The sequence below is a fragment of the Coccinella septempunctata genome, chromosome 3, assembly GCF_907165205.1.
Source record: "Coccinella septempunctata chromosome 3, icCocSept1.1, whole genome shotgun sequence".
Taxonomy (NCBI): domain Eukaryota; kingdom Metazoa; phylum Arthropoda; class Insecta; order Coleoptera; family Coccinellidae; genus Coccinella; species Coccinella septempunctata.
In genome coordinates this window covers 20,355,739-20,377,370 of record NC_058191.1, presented here as the reverse complement: position 1 = coordinate 20,377,370, position 21,632 = coordinate 20,355,739, and the positions used below count along the sequence as shown (strand labels likewise).

The 21,632-nt window shown below is 35.7% G+C and overlaps 1 protein-coding gene across 1 annotated transcript in view; it reads left to right on the top strand.

Annotated features, from left to right (window-relative positions):
- Positions 1 to 21,632, top strand: part of LOC123308921 (eukaryotic translation initiation factor 5B) — a 153,184-nt gene that overhangs the window by 101,786 nt on the left and 29,766 nt on the right. The window contains exon 11 of the mRNA XM_044891730.1: positions 1,288 to 1,364. Coding sequence (XP_044747665.1) covers positions 1,288 to 1,364 — 77 coding nt within the window. The remainder of the gene's footprint in view (positions 1 to 1,287; positions 1,365 to 21,632) is intronic.

Below are 21,632 nucleotides of genomic sequence, written 5' to 3'. Positions count from 1 at the left end.
AAGTTATTGAAAAACCATGCAGGATGACAGTGGAAGGAATTTGTGTGCAATTTTTTCATGTGTATCTTAACATCAATTTCTGTAGGACTTGATCAATGTTTTGATTCTAAGGAATTTGACCAACCACCAAATTTCTCAATGCTGCGATACATGTAAGACCTGGGGCCTAATTCTAACATGTCTAATGGGTGACTCTCGCAGGTGACATCAATTGTCGAACAAAAACCGGTCTACAGTGCATCCAAGACTTATCCAATAGACATTCGAGAATCCTGGTCCTTTGGGATGTGAAAATTTTGTTTGGAAACCAATTTATCTTAGTTATTTTGATTTGGAATCAATTACATAAGTTTGTATCCTCATAAAGCTATATTGAAATAATTAGTTTATTTGATTTGAAATATTGCATTATTATATAGTTCCAGCTGTTGAAATGATATAATTAAATAAAAAAAATTTAATAAATGGTTATAAAAAGCATTGTTTAATTCAAACAAATTGAATATTCTATATATTTGTAAATCAAACGGCACTTTCGAATTTCGAATTTACGTCAAAGAAATAATACAAGCGACCTCCCCCATTATAAAAAGCCCCCACTTTACAGTGTCATTCAAAATGACAGTTAAACGTGGTTTCTGCGGATCAGTTCGGAAGCATCACTTCTTATATTTGATGTTCTGTGGTTGTTATAAGCTAGTGAAGTGAGAATCCTGAAGACTGACAGGGAATATCCGAACATTCACGGAGCCAACAGAGGCTGAGTTCCGCTGGGCGGTTCCCGCTTCTCTAGCGGTCACAATAAATTCTCTTCTATCGACTTCGACTATGTTCGATCTCTGAGATTTTCACAAGAAGATCACGTTAATTTCATTTTGAATTTAACGTTCTCGTGCTGAACTGGAATTTTGGAAACTATTAAATAAATACCATTTTTCATTGTATTGAAAAAATATAATCGATTGACTGCGAATACTTGAATCCATTGCGCATCAAAATGCTAGTCTCCTCGTTCAAACGACAACGAGTCGCCACTTCTGATTATTGATAAGCGATTGTTCTAGTTATCTCAGTTTTTACATTTCATGAAAAAATGTTCGGTTGGGTCCGATACCCATTCATTTAACGGAACGCCTAACCAATCAGAAATAGTGGAAGCACACCTAGATATTACGTTATTTATTGTTTTCTTTATTGGTTTTTCAAGCAGGTTCATCTTATTTCAAGGTGTACATCAAATGATTTTGAAGTCTCGAACACACTCTCATTTTTTTCTCTTTGTTTCAGTACTCTGGTATCAGGATCGGACCTGTTGTTAAGAAAGACGTTATGAAGGCGTCTATCATGCTGGAACATGACAGTCAGTAAGTAGTTTGACATTTCTACATTTGAACATAGATGCAAGGAATGGAAAAATATACATTTGTTGTACAAAGAATAGAGTGAGATAGTTGGTTAATGTCGCCAATCACAATTTAGATAGTTGATTCTGACATTGTCACATAAATTTTCAATATGAAAATTTAGGTATATATATATATATATATATATAGTATATATATTTATATAATAAAATACTACTGCCTTAGTGTCACGCTAGTCAGAGAAGCACCGATTGTGTGTACCACAATAAATACATTCGTATCACTTCAATGGCCATTCCATGTTTTTATGTTCCATGGTTTCTACTATGGAGAGTAGAGAGAAGGAGAACGATCGCCGTACTAATAATGTGTCCCCGAAAACGGGGAACGTAGGCTAGGAGTCGCTGCGATCGCTATGTTTATTAATAAGGGGTGGGGATTTTAGCGTCAATTTTAAATGAACAGCCTCCGTTGTATTTTAGGTTATGTGTCACCGTGGTTTTTCTGATGATTTTTCAAATACATTTCTTCAAATCTATATTAACACGTTGAGCGCCGCGTGTGATTTGTCTTGAGAACCGCGTGCCCAGTGGTGGGCACTTCGAGGGTTTATTTCGAACTGCGAGTATCCATTGTTAGGCACGCGATCCAAACATGTGAATTTAGTTGGTGAGACCGCAAGCTCACGGGTGGACACTTTGAAAAAAGGTACAAAATTCTGTAAATATTCATGTAATGGAAAGGTTTGGTCCCAGGGGAAAATTTGAAGTTTTCGATGCGGCGCTCAACGTGTTAACCCTTTCATTCCTAGTGGTTTCACTATGAAACCACCTCTAATAATATATATTCCATGCATCCCTATGGTTACATCTCAAAACAGCTGCAAGAGTGGTAAGTCTAAGGCTTCCTCTCGGATTGGGTTGCAATAGTTCTGCAAAATGGCGCTGTACAGCGTGTAAAGTTGGTCTTTGCTTAGGTGACAAAAAAACTGTTTTCTTGCCTTCCACAAGAAATAATAATATTACTTGTATTATTAGTTGAGTCCTGGTCCTTACATGTAGAAACCATCATTAAAAAAAATTACAAATAGATATTCATTGAAATATATTGCATTTCATGTATTCTCGACCTCAAAATATGAGTTTATTTTGAATGAAATTTTTTAATTTGGGCCTGAAAGGGTTGAATATGAGTTCTCTGAATTATATGCAATAAAATACAAATCATATTATAAATGGGACTATGTTATGAGCTTTATTCATTCATAATAAATGACGAAATCAATGAAATTCAAAAGAAATCACTAAACGCGTTTGTCATTGACAAATTTCCCTTTTTTTTTTGGTATTGTTTGAAACTGCAAACCACATTTTGAACGATTTTCCAGGATAGTTTGGAATAAAAATAAATCATTTTGCAGATCAATATCATCTGTAACTAATGTTACTGTTATTCATTTTAAAGTATAAGTCTATGATTGTTTCATTAAATTTCAATTCCAGTAATACCTAACCTAACAATAACCGATTTATCTTTTCCCTCCGTCTCTCGAGGCCGAGCAAAAAGATTTCATCCGGATACTTCAGACGTCAAATATCGAACGAAACAGATTTACCTCCTCTACATCCAGATGTAATTATCGAACGATAATACGTGCGCCAAACTGATCCGATGTCAATGCCGAACGCGTTTACTGATCAAAAAAAAATCTACTTACGTTTGTTTATCATTATTTATTGAAAACAGGTATGTAAGTTGGTTTACTGTAATCTACAAAATTATATAAATTCGCAGTGAGGAGTAGTACACATCAACACAACAAAAGGTAGCAATCTCAGATTTAAAACTTAGGTATTAGAGCAGATTCTGTTTCCAATACTCAGCTGAGAAACGTTATAAACGATATATTATGTTATGCCAACAAAATTCTTCAAGAACATCTACTTCTGAACCATGTTGTTTTATTGGTTAGATATTCTTATTCAGAGTAGTCCACTTCTCACGAGGGATTATAATTTCGATTTCGTTCATAATGAATCCATCATCTTTTTGAAATCTTCATCGCAAAAGTGCTTTTGACACACAAATTGATTCGGAGTCGATTCTCGGGGTAAGGTTTTTTCCAATTCTCTCAAAAATGCTCATACACTAGCGCACTCTTCAACATTTCACCATGGTTGCTCTCTTATCAAAAATTGAAAACAATAATATTCTAATCATATGTCACCATATGAAGACAATTCACTCAGCCAAGTAAAATTAGTTTAAATCAAAATTTCGCCATCCCGTGATGACCAGCGCGCCTGTTGGCAAAAACATGAACTACCCTATTGGTACATATTTTAGGGGACAAAAAATCTATGGTCTCAAAGCAGCGATCGTTCGCCTTCTCTCTACTCTCCATAGTTTCTACGTAGGTTTATTAGATCACCATGTTTCTTTCCAATAAATCGAAATACTGGACAATAGGTCTGAGAATTTTTTACTGAATGCTGTGCGGGGAAGGTACTCTTGAGGTCTTGATTTAACAAAAATTGTTCATTTGTTACGAATAACGTATTCAGAGCCGCATGAAACCAGCGACAAGTTAGTCGCAAAAATCTCGACAGCTCAATATTCACTACTGAATTTTTTGATTTGTTCTGTAATAGTTATTTTCCTATCAAGTGCGGAAAGTGATACTTGCCCGCACGAAACTGCCGTTGCCCGAACGATGCGAAGCAGAGTTCGGGTAAGCAGTTGAGTGCGGGCAAGACACTTTACGCAAGAGTTAGGAACAATATTTTTTCTACAAGCGCTTGAAATATATAAATATATCAATTGCACGATACAGATCATATCTCATTTGATTAATTCATATAAAATGACAGACGTAATTCTGCATGTCGTTACCATGGGTTACTCATCGTTGACGTTCGGTGCATAGAGACATGATAGAATTTAATTTATTCTATAAGATTTGCGTGCGGGAAAAACCCCTGCTAATCCATTCCCGCACGCAAATGCGTGCGGGAAAGAAATAGCAGGCGTTTTTCCCGCACGTTTTGGAAAAGCGACTCTTTGCAACTTGAAATGCGTGCGGGAAAAAGGTTGAACGCGCACGCTTGTAGAAAAAAAACTTTTCAAGCACCGTTATGGTTTTTGAGTAATTCTAATTTCTATGATTTATTGCTGAGGTCCCACTGAGCACTAACATTTTCAATTTTCGGAACAATTTTAATGCTACATCAGTACCTACTCATTTTGTTCTAATTTGTTCTGTTGAAATGATCTCATTTAGATATTTATTGGCATTTCAACTTTTAGTCCCAGTCCACTCAGCACCAACACCAACATTCTGGTTCCGAAAATAATTTCAATGCCAATATTTAGTACCGAATTTCTTTCAATTGTTCTATTAAAATAACTCCAATATTGTCTTCGATGAAGCGTGAAGCTAGCTATTTAGTACCCAATTTGTTCCCTTGGAGCGAGTTCCATATCATTAGTAATATTTTAGTTACTCACGATTTTCTTTCACACCTCACCTTCTATGGGAACTAATATGTACTTATCAAATTTCTTTCGTGGGAGCGGCTTCTTGAGAGCAAGCGGATTATTGTCGTCAGATAAGTCAAGATTATGGCATTTATTCGAAATAGAGTTGACAAAAGTTTTGATATCTTCGCAGATTGAATATACTGTGTGTCAATTGGAAAAGGTACCACCGCTCGACCCCCATGCAAAATCGGAAAAATGTGAAAAGAGGTAAACTTTGGTTCGTAGGGGGACATTTTATACATTTGGCTCCAAGTTACAATCAATTCGTACCAACCCTGTGAGCGTGATAACAGCAACGTCTAAAATATCGAATGAGAAAGATGTTGAGTGACACTATGGTGAATGTAAATAAAAACACACTGTAATTATTGTATAATTCTTTGGCGGTCGATTTAGGCTATGATTAAGCCATCATCAGGCCAGCTGAAATTACATTTTCACAATTTAAATAATGCTATTTTTATGGAAACGGTAGTCATTGTAAAAGAACGAGAGTGTGCAATCTTACCGTCGTTGGAGGTAAATTGTCAAACATATATGATGAGACAAGATCAAGGATGAAATATGTGACTTCAAGAAATACTTTTTCTCTATTCAATTCTTTGAAATATATCCCAAACGTCGAAGTTCCTGTCGTGTTCAATATGTAAAATGTAGTGGAAAAAAGGAGTTAGATTAGAAGATTAATTTGGGGTGTCATTTGTCGAATTTTTATGTCGATTATTTATCAGAGTATAATCGTATTTGTTAACAATATGTTGGGATGTTTTCATGTAAACCTAAAAGCGGTGAACACATATGAGCGGGCGCGACCGCGATCACGATCACGATCGTGAGACATCGCGACTGAACGCCACTATATCGCTGAACAGATCGTGATATTATGTGCGGAATAATACATTTGCATGGGACGCTTCTCGATCGTGATCGTGATCGTGATCGTAATCGTGGCCGCGGCCGCTCATATGTGTTCACCGCCTTATAGAATGGAATGGATAGATATTGTTTTCTTTCTGCAATGTGGGGGTAGATTTTCTTCAATATTGTTTTTCTTTTGATTGAATGGTATATCTGATCTATATATTCTCTAGTGTATTGATTATTGAAGCCAATTTGGTATATAATATTCTTTTCTTTATTGTATTTTTCAGGGGATAGGGGAATGTTAATTAGTCTGTGAAATAGAAAGTTACAAGCAGCTCTTTTTAATGTTAGTGCATGATACGAATGGTAAGGAATGATAATATCGGTTTGTGTAGGCTTTCTATAAATATCAAAAGAGAAGTTATTGTTTCTATCGAGATTAATTGTTAGATCGAGAAAATTTATGGTGTTAGAGATCGATACCTCCAACGACGGTAAGATTGCACACTGTCATTCTTTTACAATGACTACCGTTTACATAAAAATAGCATTATTTAAATTGTGAAAATGTAATTTCAGCTGGCCTGATGATCGCTTAATCATAGCCGAAATCGATCGCCAAAGAATTATACAATAATTACAGTGTGTTTTTATTTACATTCACCATAATATACAGAAACATCTATGGAAGCATACATTGCCAAAAAGTTGAGTGACACCTTGTTTTAAAGACAATTAAACTGCCGTATACTAGCAAGCATCTTGAATTGCAATGGCAGTGGCAGAATACTGTATTATAATGCAGTATTACCACACTGTTTGCTGTTTGGACCATAGATGTACATGGTTATGAGAGCTATAGAGTTGGGCAAATCCAATTATTCAAAACTCAAAATAAATGAAATTAATTCAAATGCATATACAGGGTTTTTCAACTTCAAATTCAGAAAGTAAATTGAAATGAAACATACTGAGAATTGAAAATTTGTTTGAATAAAGTTCGGTTTATGACATTATATGTGGAATACAACATCATTCAAATGACCACCTAGGGCTTCCTCGCAGACCTTGATTCGAAACAGGTAATTTTCGATGACTTTTCGGCATATTTGGGGCGGTATCTCGACCTAAACTTGACGAATGTTGTTCAAATGTTCAAGAGTTTGCGGAGAGTCGGCATAAATACGGTCTTTCGCATAACCCCACAAAAAGAATTCCAATGGGTCCAAAATCCCATGACCCCGACGGCCAATGGGCATCACCAAAACGCGAAATTATGCGTCCCCCAAATTTTGATCTCAATATGGCCATGTTCGGTCGTGTTGTATGGCATGTGGCGCCGTCTTACTGGAACCACTTGTCATCCGTATCCATATCTTCAATTTTTGGCCAAAAAAATCGGCCAACATGTTGCCATAGCGCTCACCATTCACGGTTACCGTCTCGCCGTCCACGTTTTCAAAGAAATACTGCCCCGATGACTCCACCAGACCATAATGCACACCAAACAGTGACTTTTGGCGGATGCAATGGCCGCTCAACTATCACGTGTGCGTTTTCTGAGCTCCATATACGGAAATTCTGGTTGTTCACATAGCCACCAAGCTCAAAATGTGCTTCATCGCTGAAGAAAATTTGATGCGAAAATTCAGCATTTTGCTGCTGTTGTTCGTTCACCCAATCGACGTATGCCCGACGCATTAGAGCAGCACGCTCTAATTTTTTCACCAGCTGGACTTTATATGGATGCAGGTGCAAATCCAAATAAAAATTTCGCCACAATGATGTGTTTGACAAGCCCAATTGTTGAGCACGTCGTGGAATCGAAACATTCGGGTCTTCCTTCACACTGGCAGCAATATTTTCGGCCGAATGCACATACGATGGTGTACAGGTCTCACAATATCTGCTACGGATCCAGTTTCTTCGAATTTACGCACTACATTGACGAGCAAAATCTGCCCGTAATACTCGTAAAACATTTACTGGTTTTCTACCATTTTTGTAGTATAATTTCACAAAATTAACACGTGCGATGCTAAAACGACCCATATTGTAAAATGGCAAATATTCAACTAAGCCATATTTTCGCGATTAAGACGCGTGAAGCGTCTTTAAGCGGTGCTATTCGAGCGAATAAGTCATGACGTCAGTCTTTAAAGGCAAGCGCACATACAACGGCATCGGACGGACGGCATGGATCGGAATAAATTACTTTCAATGGAACTGAATGGAGCAACGCACATATGTGCGGACGGCAGGCATCGCATCGCGTCGCATCCGACGGAATTGAGGAACGAGAATTAAATTCCGACCGATGCGTGCCGTGGCGGCCGATCCCGACATATGTGCGATACCAATCGGAGATTGCCGCGGCATCTGCGTCATTTTACAAGTCTCTACATGCAGCGGCTTGTACGGGTAGTCATACGAAATACGAATTCACGGCAAAAGCATGAGTTTTCAGGAGAACTTAATACTGCGCGTACAAAATTATAATGAATTGTACAGGGTGGGCAAATTTCGATGTTTTAGCACTACAGAAAGCTGCTAAAACATCGAAATTACCCGTTTAAAAGTAAACCAGAGGAAATAGACAAAATCTGATACCCCATTTTCGTTCTCTTTTTCCGAGAAACTTACAATAGTAGTAGTGATTTTTGGCCACTTTCTTTTGTTTTCGAGTTATAAGCAAAAATTGGAAAAATGGCGATATCGAAATAAATTTATATCTCCGCTTATACTGATGATAGAGCTCTGAAATCGAAACATTATACAGGCACTTTTTTACGTAGAATCCAGTGGCGTGCTCGCCTTTTTAGCAGGAATTTTAATTACGAAGCTATGATCCAAAGTATGGTTTTTTAAATGGGAACCCTAGTTTTCTGTGCAATTTTTGGAAAGCTTAATTTTTACTGATTTCAAAAATATATAACATCATATGGTTTGTATCAATATAAATGATAAAAAATGGTCAAAAACCTTTTTTCTCAATATTTCTATGGTTTCAACTTTTGATGAGCACAGAAACATATAGCATCGTATGATTACCACTGTCTCCTTCTTTAAGTCTTTTCATTATTATGAAAATTTATTAAATATATCTGATTCAAATTTTGTGAAAATTGGTAAACTGCATAGAAAGAATGACATTGCTGGAAGGAGACGGCTTTTGTTATAGGAAACTCTATTTTTCTGTGCTCGTCTAAATTTAAAACCATAGAAATATTGAGAAAAAAGGTTTTTGACCATTTTCTATTATTTATATTGATACAAACCATAAGATGTTATATATTTTTGAAATCAGTAAAAATTTAGCTTTCAAAAAATTGCACAGAAAACTAGTGTTCCCATTTAAAAAAACGAAACTTTGGATCATAGCTTCGTAATTAAAAATCCTGCTAAAAAGGCGAGCACGCCACTGGATTCTACGTAAAAAAGTGCCTGTATAATGTTTTAATTTCAGAGCTCTATCATCAGTATTAGCGGAGATATAAATTTATTTCGATATCGCCATTTTTCCAATTTTTGCTTATAACTCAAAAACAAAAGAAAGTGGCTAAAAATCACTAGTAACTATTGTAAGTTTCTCAGAAAAAGAGAACGAGAATGGAGTATCAGATTTTGTCTATCTCCTCTGGTTTAAAAGCTGTAGTGCAAAAACATCGAAATTTGCCCACCCTGTACAATTTAAGTGACAGAAATTATAGCAACCATTTTTTTTCGTCCTTCATCAAGTCCGGAAATAAATGAACATATTCTCCAAAATCCTTCCTTTTTTACATATGTCATGTATCCACATTCGTCTACGATTCCTTCGCTTTTGAAACTCTTCTTCCTCCAGAACGAACGCTGGTTCCTCACCGCAACTAATCTATTCCTCCGGAGTCCGGCGATTCCGATGTTATATGTGCGATACCTTCATAAAAATTCCGCCGCTGCCGTGCCGTTCCTTCCATGCCGTCCGTCCGATGCCGTTGTATGTGCGCTTACCTTAAGACGCTTTAAGCGGAACCTGGCGGTCTGTGGAGAGCGCCTGTGTCATAGAGTCATCTTGTCTCTGGCCTGTGTCGTCTTAAGCGGAAAGAGGTAATATAAAGAAGAAGGGAGAATATGTTGTTTATATCGAATTTGATTTGAATTCCTACTAGGGAAGAGTGCTTTTATTGCCAATAATGCAGTTTCTGCATTATCACTTAGAATAAAGAAATATTTTTCAAATAATAGCCAAAGAACAGAAATTGAAAAATTCACAATTCTATTCGCTGTCTAATGACAACGACAGATGACTCAACCATCAGCGATATTCTATTTTTGCGACAACAAAATTAATGACGTCACGCTTAAAAACGCTTTAAGACATCGATTAAGACGCTTAATCGCCAAAATATGGCTCTAATGATATGACGCTTTGGTTGACAGATATGTCAAACGGTTGTCAAGTGCAGGGTCTATACTTTCGGAAGCCAGAAGTGAAAGACCTGTTATAACGTGCATTGATATAAAAATCAATAATCCATTTTCATCGAGGTATGAATTGTGTTGCCGTGACGAGTTCAAGATTTGGTCTTCCAAAGCCATGGTCAGCGTTCTTCCTCGATGGAATGATCTTTATTAAGATTTAGATCGTAACATTTGTCATTTGTTGATATTTATTTCAATGGATGTTATGTGTTATCTGAATTAACTTCGATGTTTTGAGAAATATTTTCACATTTCGTGAATTGTATGAACAATTCACCAATTCAATCCATGAGGATTATCAACAATCAACAAACAGGCTAATCAACCAGTTTCAAATTACCGAGGAAATTACTGTTTTCCCATCAGGTTTTTCCTTGATTACTCTTGAAAGTTTTCATTTCAGGTATTTATTTATTTATTTATTTATTTCTCAAACAGATTACAAATCTTTTTACATGAGAAACACAAAGAATACACTCAAAATATATCGAAGCATTGAAGAAATAAACCTTATATTATTATTTTACAACTAAATCAAATTAAGGAAAAAAAAGTCAGATTACAAATTTAACTCAATCAATATATTCTTGTTCGAAATACGAATGCAAGCCGTTGTAAAATGCCTTAGGAGGTTGGTAAAAGCTAAGATCAGACATACAGAGGACTTGGTTTGTTATCTTTAACATTTTCACAACTGGTGAATAGTAATTGAAAGCTACTGTTGGGGGCATATCGAAGAAGGTATTCAGTCTAGTGGTGCGGGGAGGAATTCTTACATGCATTAGATTTCTCAGGTGTGGTGTTCTGTAGTGATGGTTAAAAATCTTATAACACGTCTTCACTGTGTCGTGAAGTCGTCTGGTCTCCAGTGATGGTATCCCAAACTCCCTTCTAAGTCGGGCTGATCTCACCGTATTATAATCCGGATACGTCTTATATTTTTTATAATATAAAAACCTCAAAAATTTATTTTGGACCTTTTCTAGTGTTGACTTGTACAATATAGGTGAAGGGTGCCACACAGTCGAGCAATATTCAAGTTTCGGTCTGACCACCGTACTATAAATCTGAATCACAGTGTCCAGATTTCTAAAATTCCTGCAATGTCTCATGACAAATCCCAAACTGCGGTAAGCTTTTGCCGATATGGTCTCGATGTGACTCTTGAATGAGAGAGTGTTATTATACTCTATGCCCAAATCTTTGACTTTATTTACTCTTTTTAGTTCTTCTCCATCCATGTTGTATCGGTGCTGTAACATTTCCTTTCTTCTGGTGCAGGATAATACGACACATTTCGACTTATTGAAGGGTAATCCATTTTTGACACTCCATTGGTAGACGCGGTCAATATCAGATTGAAGATTCAGGCAATCTTGTGCACTATCAATTCTCCGATAGATCTTGAAGTCGTCTGCAAACATTAAACATCCGGAGTAACTCAAATCTTGTGGCAAGTCGTTAATAAATATGAGAAACAACAGTGGTCCCAGGTTTGATCCTTGTGGCACGCCAGAATTCGCGTAAAATTTTTCAGACGAAACACCTCCGTACTTTACTCTGAATGTTCTATCTTTCAGGTAAGATGCAAAAAACTCAAGGGTGCATGCGTCTGCACCATATTTGCTCATTTTGTCTAATAGGTAGTCGTGATTCACATTATCGAAAGCCTTTCTGAAATCAGTATACACTATATCTGCTTGTGCGTTTTCCATGATCTCCGTGATATCATGACAAAATTGCAACATATTGGTGGTGGTAGATTTTCCCGGTGTGAATCCATGCTGTTCCTGGCATATACTGCTTCTCACCATTGCCGAGAGTTTTGCATATATTATTTGCTCAAATAGTTTAGCCACTGCGCAAAGAACCGAGATGGGCCTATAATTTTGAATTTCTGAGACCTTGCCTGATTTATGTACAGGTGTCACCACCACTTCCTTCCACAACACCGGAAATGTTTTCGTTTGCATTGACAAATTGAATATGAAAATCAGTGGCTCCTTCAGCCACTCAGCACAGCCCTTTATGACATATGGAGGAATTCCATCAATTCCCGCTGATTTTTTTTGGTTTTAACCCTTTTATCGCGTTGTATAAATCCACCACTGTAACCTCCGACAATGAAAATTTGGGCTCATGAGTCTTAGGTTCGTAATCAGCTTTTTCTCTTTTAAACACTGATTCAAAATATTTTCCAAAATTATGTGCCGCTTCGGATTCTGGAATCATTTGCTCACCCAATTCAAACTGTGATATTGAGCTACAGTTTCGATTTTCATTTTTAGTAAAATTCCAGAATGCCTTGTTGTCCCTTTTCATTCCGTTCTCAATATTGTTTATGTAATCTGCGTAACTAGACTTTATCAGTTTTCTGAGATTACGTCTCTCATCCCTGTACAGTTGTAAATGATTGATTGATAAATGTTTTAATTTATTCAGCAGTTTTTTCCTTTTCATGGATTCAAATATGTCCTTGTTAAACCATACTGGAAATTTCGATTTTGTTTTACAAGAATATGAAACGACAGTATTTATCACACCATACATCTGTCGGTAAAAAAACTCCAATGCATCGTTAACATTATTATGATGGAACAGTGGCGTCCAATCTATTTGTCTTATACCAACAACCAACTCGTAAAAATTACATCTACGAAAATCATAATACCACCTTTCATTTTCCGAGTTTCTATCAACTTTATCAGCTATAGAGTTGAATGTTATGTTGAAAATAAGAGAAGGGTGATGTTTGTCTTCTGATATCAGCGGAAATTCAGATCCAGTTAAGGAAATTCTGTGAGATTCATCTCCAGGAACCAAGATAAGATCCAACTTTCGCCCGTTTGAATTAGAAATTCGATTACATTGTTCGAGTGCAAGTATATTAATGCGATCTAAAACGTTCTTGTGCTTCTCATCTAGACTGTCATATGCTGTCAGATCGTCCGGAAAATCTGGCAAATTAAAATCTCCAACTATGATGACATTACTATACTCCTCAAAAAAAACCTCTACATAATCAAAAAATTCTGTATAGATCTCAAGAGGTGAGCCCGGTGGAAAGTAAACAATGACAAACGATATATTCTCCTTTCTTATCCTGACTTTTACATTTATTAATTCATAACTTCCACACCTGCGATCAACACCTAATACCTTATATGTTTTATTTATTGCTACCATCACCCCGCCTCCCTTGACTTTGTTGGTCAGTTGCAAATTTCTATCTGTTCTATAAATTTGGTATTTATGCAAGTTAATTACCTCTGAGTCTAGAATACCCTCGTAAAGCCATGTCTCCGTTCCAGTTATAATATCAAAAGTCTCCTCTTCGATATTCAATTTTATCTCATTCAGCTTTGTCCTCAAACCTCTGAAATTTTGGTATAACACTTCAAACCATTTATCTGCATAATTTTTGTAATCCTTAAAAAATAGTATATTCAATGAACAATATTCAAAAAATCAACAACACAAAAAAAGAGAAAATACAGAAAAAACACAAGTAGGTACATCCATGAGACCGCTTTTATACTCCATCAATATTTCGGTACTATTTCTATACCATATCACTCCGGATCCTTGTCTTCTGTCCCTTGATAGTCGCAAATACCTCACCATTGAAACTCCAAACATTTTTCGAAGAGTACTTCTTGACAGCCTTCCTCATAATATCCAAATTATACTTAGTCAAATCTTCCTTGATCACGACGCCACTGGATTTTAGAAGTTTTCTCTTCTCCATGATTTTCTGCTTATCTCTATAATTACAGAATCTGACCAGTATTGCGCGTGGTTTTTTGTTATCGATATCATCGTCTTGCGATGTTTGTTGTCCGCTTTTTTGTCGACCCACACGGAAACATGATTCAGTATTTGTTGTTAAATTAATTCTCACCTTCAACGTCTTATTGAACAAATTTTGGACTAATTCCTCTGCATTCTCTCCTTCGCATTCTTCAATACCAAAAATACGAATGCAGTTCTTTCTCCGGTTTTGATCTAACGATTCCATTCTGTTTTTGAGTAGTTCGTTTTGTTGTATACGTAAAAAACCCTTTACATAGGGTTTATTCAGATAACCCTCTCACCTTAACCTTTGATTTCGATCTGACTAAGCCTGTATATTTAGATCATACTTTATAATTAAACTGATATGTAATTATTGGTGAGTTTATGCGAAGTAACTAAGAACTAAAACCTAAGAAAAGGACAAATTTAATGGGCAGATGGCAAACATGTGCACGTCATCTGCCAATTGGAATGTTTCCTCTCTTAAGTATTAGTTCTTATTAACTCTGTAGAAACTCACCATAAGATGATCACATGTGTATGAAAAAGCATGAAACAAATTTGTTTATGTGAAAACCGTATTTCCTTTCAATGTTCAAATCAGGAGAAACAGTAGGAAAATTGTGATATTAGAATATCTTCAGATGGCCACGTTCGAAGTTATCAAAACACTTTTTCTCTATTGAATGAAAGCAGCAGTAATCTTGAAATATCCGATTTACTACAAAATTGAGCTTGCTTTTGAGAAGCCGCTCCTCACTCGAAGGAAGCTTTTGTTAAGTTCACATTGGTTCTCATAGATGGCGAATTTTGTAGAACTAAGAAAATCGTCGTGAATGACTCAAAAATTACCAATGAAAACTGGAGACCATAATTTCGTGAATTGTCGTTCCAATAATGCGAGCTGATCATGAACGAGTGCATGAAGCATTTTCACATCCAACGTGGCATATCGCTTTTATAAGGAATGGTGGCGGTCATTTCGAACATAATTTATGAATACATTTTCTAATGAAATTTTGAGTTCAATTGCAATAAAAAAATATTTAATTCATTACATTCCTTTCTTTGCTTCTATCCCCTTTCAAATCTGAATCTGCTGAAACGAAAATAGGGCTTGCATTCTAACGAAAACTTTTTTAGGAAATAAAGAAGGAATTAGGCAAGTTTTTGAAATAATTTTTTCATACATAAATTTTGGAATTTGAAAGATTCAGGTGAATTGATATTAGGAATTGATTTCACTTTTCTTCATATGCCAACTTTTAAAACATTCTAATTCTTTTTCAATATTTAATACAAGATAGTTTTGCTTTTTCCATACGTATCATATTTTTTTCTGATGAGAATAATCCAAAAATATAATCAAACTTGGTCAACGTAGAAAAAATGAAAAGTGATGTAAGGTGAGAAATTTTTTGAAAAACACAAGAACTCAAATATCTCGGACACTGTTAATTTTTGGTTATCAATAAATATAGCCCAAACGACAGCAAATGAGTGATAAAAACACCTCCAAGATTCACGTCTAATTTGGAAACACCCTGTATAATATATTAAAAAAATCGAAATTTTTTATTTTCGAGAAACCCCTTCTTTATTTATCTTCAGGGCATTGAAAAATAACGTCTGTGAAAATATCAGCCGAAAATAGTAGTTCATCGAGGAATGTTATTTTTATTCTGTATATCAGGAAAAATTATTGGGATTTATTTTGAAAATTAGAAAATCGTTCTCGAGAGTTACAATTAATAATATGATTCTATGTAGAGTTTAATCATTTATGACATGCCCAAATTGTCAACCTCAACAATTGTTGGACAGTACCTAAAAGTTTTATACTCTCTATAATCAAATTATTAATCTCTTATTTCTCATTCACTTGGGTCAGAAAAAATGATTACTTTTGTGCTCACTTTCAGATTACCGTTTGATCTTAAACTCAGTACTTGTCTTCAGTTTCAGTCACAATACAATTTCATGTATTCAGAATTTCTGTAAACTCCAGGCCCGGATCTACGATTTTTTCTGACCGGGGCAAAAATTCATGATGGCGCCCCCCCCCCCCCCCTTCTAAGGTTCGTAGGAAAAATCTAATTGCATATTCGTCATCGCTTTCAACCCGAGTTATTTTTTCCACTAGTTCGAGGTCGTATAGATTATGCAATTAGATTTTTCCTAAGATGAGTACTTTGGGAAAAAATCACTCTTATTTTTTTCCCATTGTTCCATCAAAAGATATTTTTTCTCATTATTCCTTTAAAAGTTATTCTTTTCCCAAAATACTCCCAAAAATTGCATATTCGTAATCTACGACCTCGAATTAGTAAAAAAAATGACTCGGGTTGCCATCGTTCGAAAAATAAAAAAGTTTGTATTTACAAGAATGTCGTTTGCAACCCGCCCTCGTCTATCGTTTTTACCCGCGCTTCACGAACGAAATTATTCCGAACAAAAATTTATTTATTTAGCTACATATGTCGACCCGGATCATTTTACATATCAATTCAAGGTCGAAGATCACGAATATGCAATTAGATTTTTGGAGGATCAGTATTTTGAGAAATAAATCACTTTTAGTGCAAAATTTCGGAAATATTAGTCAACTTTGAGGAGCTGTAGCAGCTAGAAAAAAGGCACTAGTCATATGCTGTTTTTTGGATGATGAATGGGTTCTTTGCAAATATAAAAAACCACACTTCATTCATCTATCACGAACAGTTCAGATTTTATGAATTTTTCCGCGAAGGTCCAAAATTTCCGATTTTCCATCGTGTTCTACGCCCTCGAATTAGTGTACAAAATGAATTCTCTTTTGATCGGAGACCAAAAATATTTTTCAAAAAATCACCCACTCTGTATATATTTCATTTTGTGAAAACATTTTAAAACACTCAATTTCGTGAAACTTTTGTATAAGACAATTTTTTGTATCTCTTAGTAACAAAGTTAAAGGGGGGCTCATATTATGGTGAAAATCTCGGTACATCTATGGAAAATTTGAAAAAATTTCAATCTTACCGATTTCCATCCAAAATTGGTGTTTTCACTAAGGCATAGATTACGAATATGCAAACAGAATTATGCTGAAAGGATTAGTTTTTAAGTTATGATCTATATAAAATCGGAAATTTTGGCCTTTAGTTCCAGATGAGAAGGCGATGAGTCGGCAGGCAAAGAAATTACTGATATCGATTGAAATTTATTTTGGGAGGATTTTGCATCTCTTCACAAACCTTTTAGGGCTTTCACTCCCAATCTCTGAAACAAATTAGTGCAAGAATTCACGCAGGAGCAAATCGTTGATTTCATTTTTAATTGATTTTGTTTCAGAGATTGGGAGTGAAAGCCCTAAAAGGTTTGTGAAAAGAAATTACTGCTCGCGATGCAGTGTGAACATATCAGATCTTTCAACCTATTTCACCCAAGTGTGGCGGTCATTCGTAGATGACTGAATAATATGCAGTTAATTGATCCCTCATTGATTTTAAAGATTTTAGGCATAGTGATGGATTATCATGTTTCCATTCTACACTTTCCATTTTAGAACTAGGAAATTATTTTTTTCCGAGAAAATCAGAAGTAAAAAAATTTTAACCTCTGGTTGATTTTGGCGCCCCCTTGCGCTTGCGCCCGGGGCAAGCGCCCCGCTTGCCCCCCCCTAGATCCGGGCCTGGTAAACTCAAAATGGCCGCGGCCACAAGAATTATCAATTTTTCCACAAATCTCTCGATATTTGTGGTATTGGCAGGTTTAATGATAGTAGAAATAAGTCTCATATAGAAAGCATGGTAACATTTATTCGGTTGTACAAAATAATATTGGTGTTGGTATATTCAACATAATACAGGGTCCGCCAATGGAGTATGGCGTTTTTGCCACGACTGTTATGTGCAGCACTGTCGAGCCAATGGTTTCACGATGGTTGATATCACTCGTTCCACGATGCCATTTTAGTAGAGATGGGGCGACTTGCCATACATCAAGATCTGCAATGACTTTTTTGAGGGAACATTTTTCTGAGCAAATATGGAATGGCCACCTCGGTCACCAGACCTTTCATGTTGTGACTACTTTTTATAGGGCTACTTAACATTCAAAGTTTACATATACAAACTGCGAACTCTTGAGGCTATTTCGGAAACCGTAACGCACGAAATTGAAAGGATTCCTCGTGCCATGCTCGAAAACAGTATGGACGATTTTGCAATCCGTTTCCAAGAATGCATCGACAAGAATGGACGCCACCTATCTGATGTAATTTTTCGGACCTAACTATGTTATGTTACTTAAATGGCATCATTCCACTAATGTATTAAAATAATAAATTTTGATCTATGTTTAAAAATGAAAGTGTGTCAATCTTTTCAGAAACACTATTCTTCATTGCCGGACCCTGTTTGTTCTAAACAGATAATTTCAAATTTTTTTGTTGCAATCCGGAAAACAATGACGGTATTCGTTGATCAATTGTAAAAGAAACTAACTGTTATCCATTCTTCTTTTAGTATTTATTGAATTCTTCAATTAAAGCAATAACTCGCTCCGCTGAATCGTTAACAACAAAAAGGTCTTTGAAGAAATTGAAATTTTCATGTAACTTTCACTACGTAATGTCTTTTTCAATGAAATCATATAGCGAGAATTTTGTGACAGCGGCCATTTTGGGTTTACAAAAATACTGAGTATACAAAATTGTATTGCGACTGAAACTGAAGACAAGTACTTAGTGTAAGATCAAACAGTAATCTGAAAGTGGGCACAAAACCAATAATGTTTTCTGACCAAAGTGAATGAAAAACAAGAGATGATTAATAATTCAATTGCAAAGAGTATAAAAGTCTTAGGTACTCCAATATTTGTTGAAGTTGACACTTTGGGGATGTCATAAATGATTTAAATCTACATAAAATCATATTAACTGTAACTCTCCAGAAGGATTTCCCAATAATAATAATAAATTCCAAAATTCTCCCCGATATCCAAGTAGAAATAGCTTTTTTCATTTCAAGCTCTAATAACTTGGAAGAGCCGTTTTATCGATAAATTGTACGGAACAGTTTTTGTAGAAGCAACTAATTCTCCACATAAAAATATATCGCTCAATGAAATCCTTTCATTGGTTTGCGAACAAAAATTTTTTAATTAGCAATAATTTTTTTTTCGTGCTATCAGTAGGGAAAAAAATCCTCTAAATAATGATATTTTCAGCTAATATTTTCACAGACGTAATTTTTCAATGCTTGAAGATAATTAGGGAGGGGTTTCTGGAAAAGAAAGAAAGTCGATTTTTTTGAATCAGTCTAATATACATACAGGGTTAGAACTATTTAGAGGGGGACTATCGAATACCGTTAGAAATACAGGCAGCTTAAATTACGAAAAAGTTGCGTTATTCAAGGATGAATGGGTTGGTGTAAACAGTTCCTGAGTTCTCTGATGGTTCCTGAGATATCTCGAAAAAAGTGGAAATCAAGATTATTGTATCCATTCAATAAGATGAACACATAAATATTTGTGTTGCTGGTTTTTATTAGGGAACGAAGAATTGAACAATACTGTAGGTCGGTCCTGGTCACTCAACGAATATTCTTTTTAGAATTGATTATTTTAGGATAGAAAATTGAAAAGCTTCTGATGAATTGACTGATGTATTTTTGACTGTCTTCTTTTTTTTATTAACGAATCACCCTAGTAACTAATATGACATGAACACGCACGCTATTTTAATGAAAATTAAACATACTCCCCGGGCTGAACCGTTGAGGTTAAGAATTGAAAATAAAGAGTTCCAAAATTACGATATATTTTAACACTTCATATTAAGATTCAATATTGTTATCGCAATATGGAAGAGGGCATATTTTAGTGATTGATCTAGTGAATGTTCCTCCTTGAGTTTTAACTTTGACAATACGAACGCGTGAGTCTTTGCCCTTAATCAATTCAATAACACGTGCTAGTGGCCATTTGAGTGGAGGTGTTGCTTCATCCTTCAATAATACAATATCATTTACATGAATATTATTATAAGGAATGAACCATTTAGGTCTATTTTGTAATCTATTCAAGTAGTCGGTTTTCCAACGTGCCCAGAAATGCTGTTGAATTTGGCCGCATTTCTGCCAAAGCGATAATCTATTCATTGGAGAACAAGTGATATCTTTTTCTGGATAAGTTGTCAAACTAGTCCCTATCAAAAAATGTCCTGGTGTTAAAACGTTAAAATCTGAAGGGTCATTGGAAATGCCACAGATGGGGCGTGAATTATGTACTGCCTCAATTTGGGCTAGTACAGTACTAAATTCCTCGAAAGTGAAAATATAATTTTTCATAATTCTTATGAGATGATATTTTGCGCTCTTAATGGCTGCCTCCCACAGGCCACCATGATGAGGTGAACGAGGGGGAATAAATTTCCACTGAATATTGTTTTGAACAGCATACCTTTGCAATATTTCAGAAGTTCCAGGTTTTTTGAAGAATTAATTTAATTCCTTCAACTGGTTTTTTGCGCCCAGGAAATTACAGTCGACTCTCGTTAATTCGAAACTCGAGGGACTCTTAAAATATTACGAATTATCGAGTGTTTGAAATATCAAATGGTTCGAAATTTGTGAGAGAAAATAAATAAAACTTCGAATTATTAAGTGCTGATCAATTTTTATTTATTAACTGCTATTCTATAACAATGTCAAAAGTTCAGAGGTACATTCGTGTACATACATGTATATTCATAATGTGAATTAATTAATCTTTCGAAAGAAGTCTGTTATACTGGTTTGCTTCAAAGCATATTGCTGCTGCTCAGACTGCTCAATAACTTTTTTTAGGAGAAAAAGTGCCTGAAATGCTTTTTCATCACTTTCGTTTTGTTGTCAGAAGCTTTGTAAGGTATCGAAGAGGATCTTGCTTCCTTAACTGACACCTCTGCCAAAGGTTCTGATGTATCATCCTCATCTTCATCGTTACTTTTTCCATTCGTATCTGTCTCAGATAAAATTTCGCAATCGGTTAGTGAACCTGAGACAGCAACATCTTCATCCACTTGAACAAAGTCAGAAAAACTCACACCGCTGATGTCAACTAATGGTTCTACTGCTGGTTCTTCATCATCCATAATTATTGGAACATTTTCCTGATCTTCTTTTAAGAAACCGGATTTTTTGAAGCAATTGAGAATCGTTAGGGGTGTTACAGCTCTCCATGCCTTGTCAATCAGTAAAATAGCTGTCAGAACCGTGATATTTGCAGTTAGCTGCTTGTCGAGAGATTCTAAAACGAGCTTAACAATTTCTTTGCGATAGAACGTCTTAAAATTATGGATGATCCCTTGGTCCAATGGTTGCAATTTGGAAGTTGTATTTGGCGGAAAGAAGTAGAGTTCCACGTTGGACAATATAGGAGGATTGTTGTGGACAGTGCAATTGTCTAAAAATAGTAAAATTTTCCGCTTTTGTCGTTTCATGTCCCCATTAACTGTTAAAAGCCAATTGTTAAAAAGTTCTGTCGTCATCCAAGCTTTTTTGTTAGCACGATAGTCAGTAGGAAACGATTTCACTCCTTTGAAATATCGCGGTTTCATTGCCTTTCCTATCACTAATG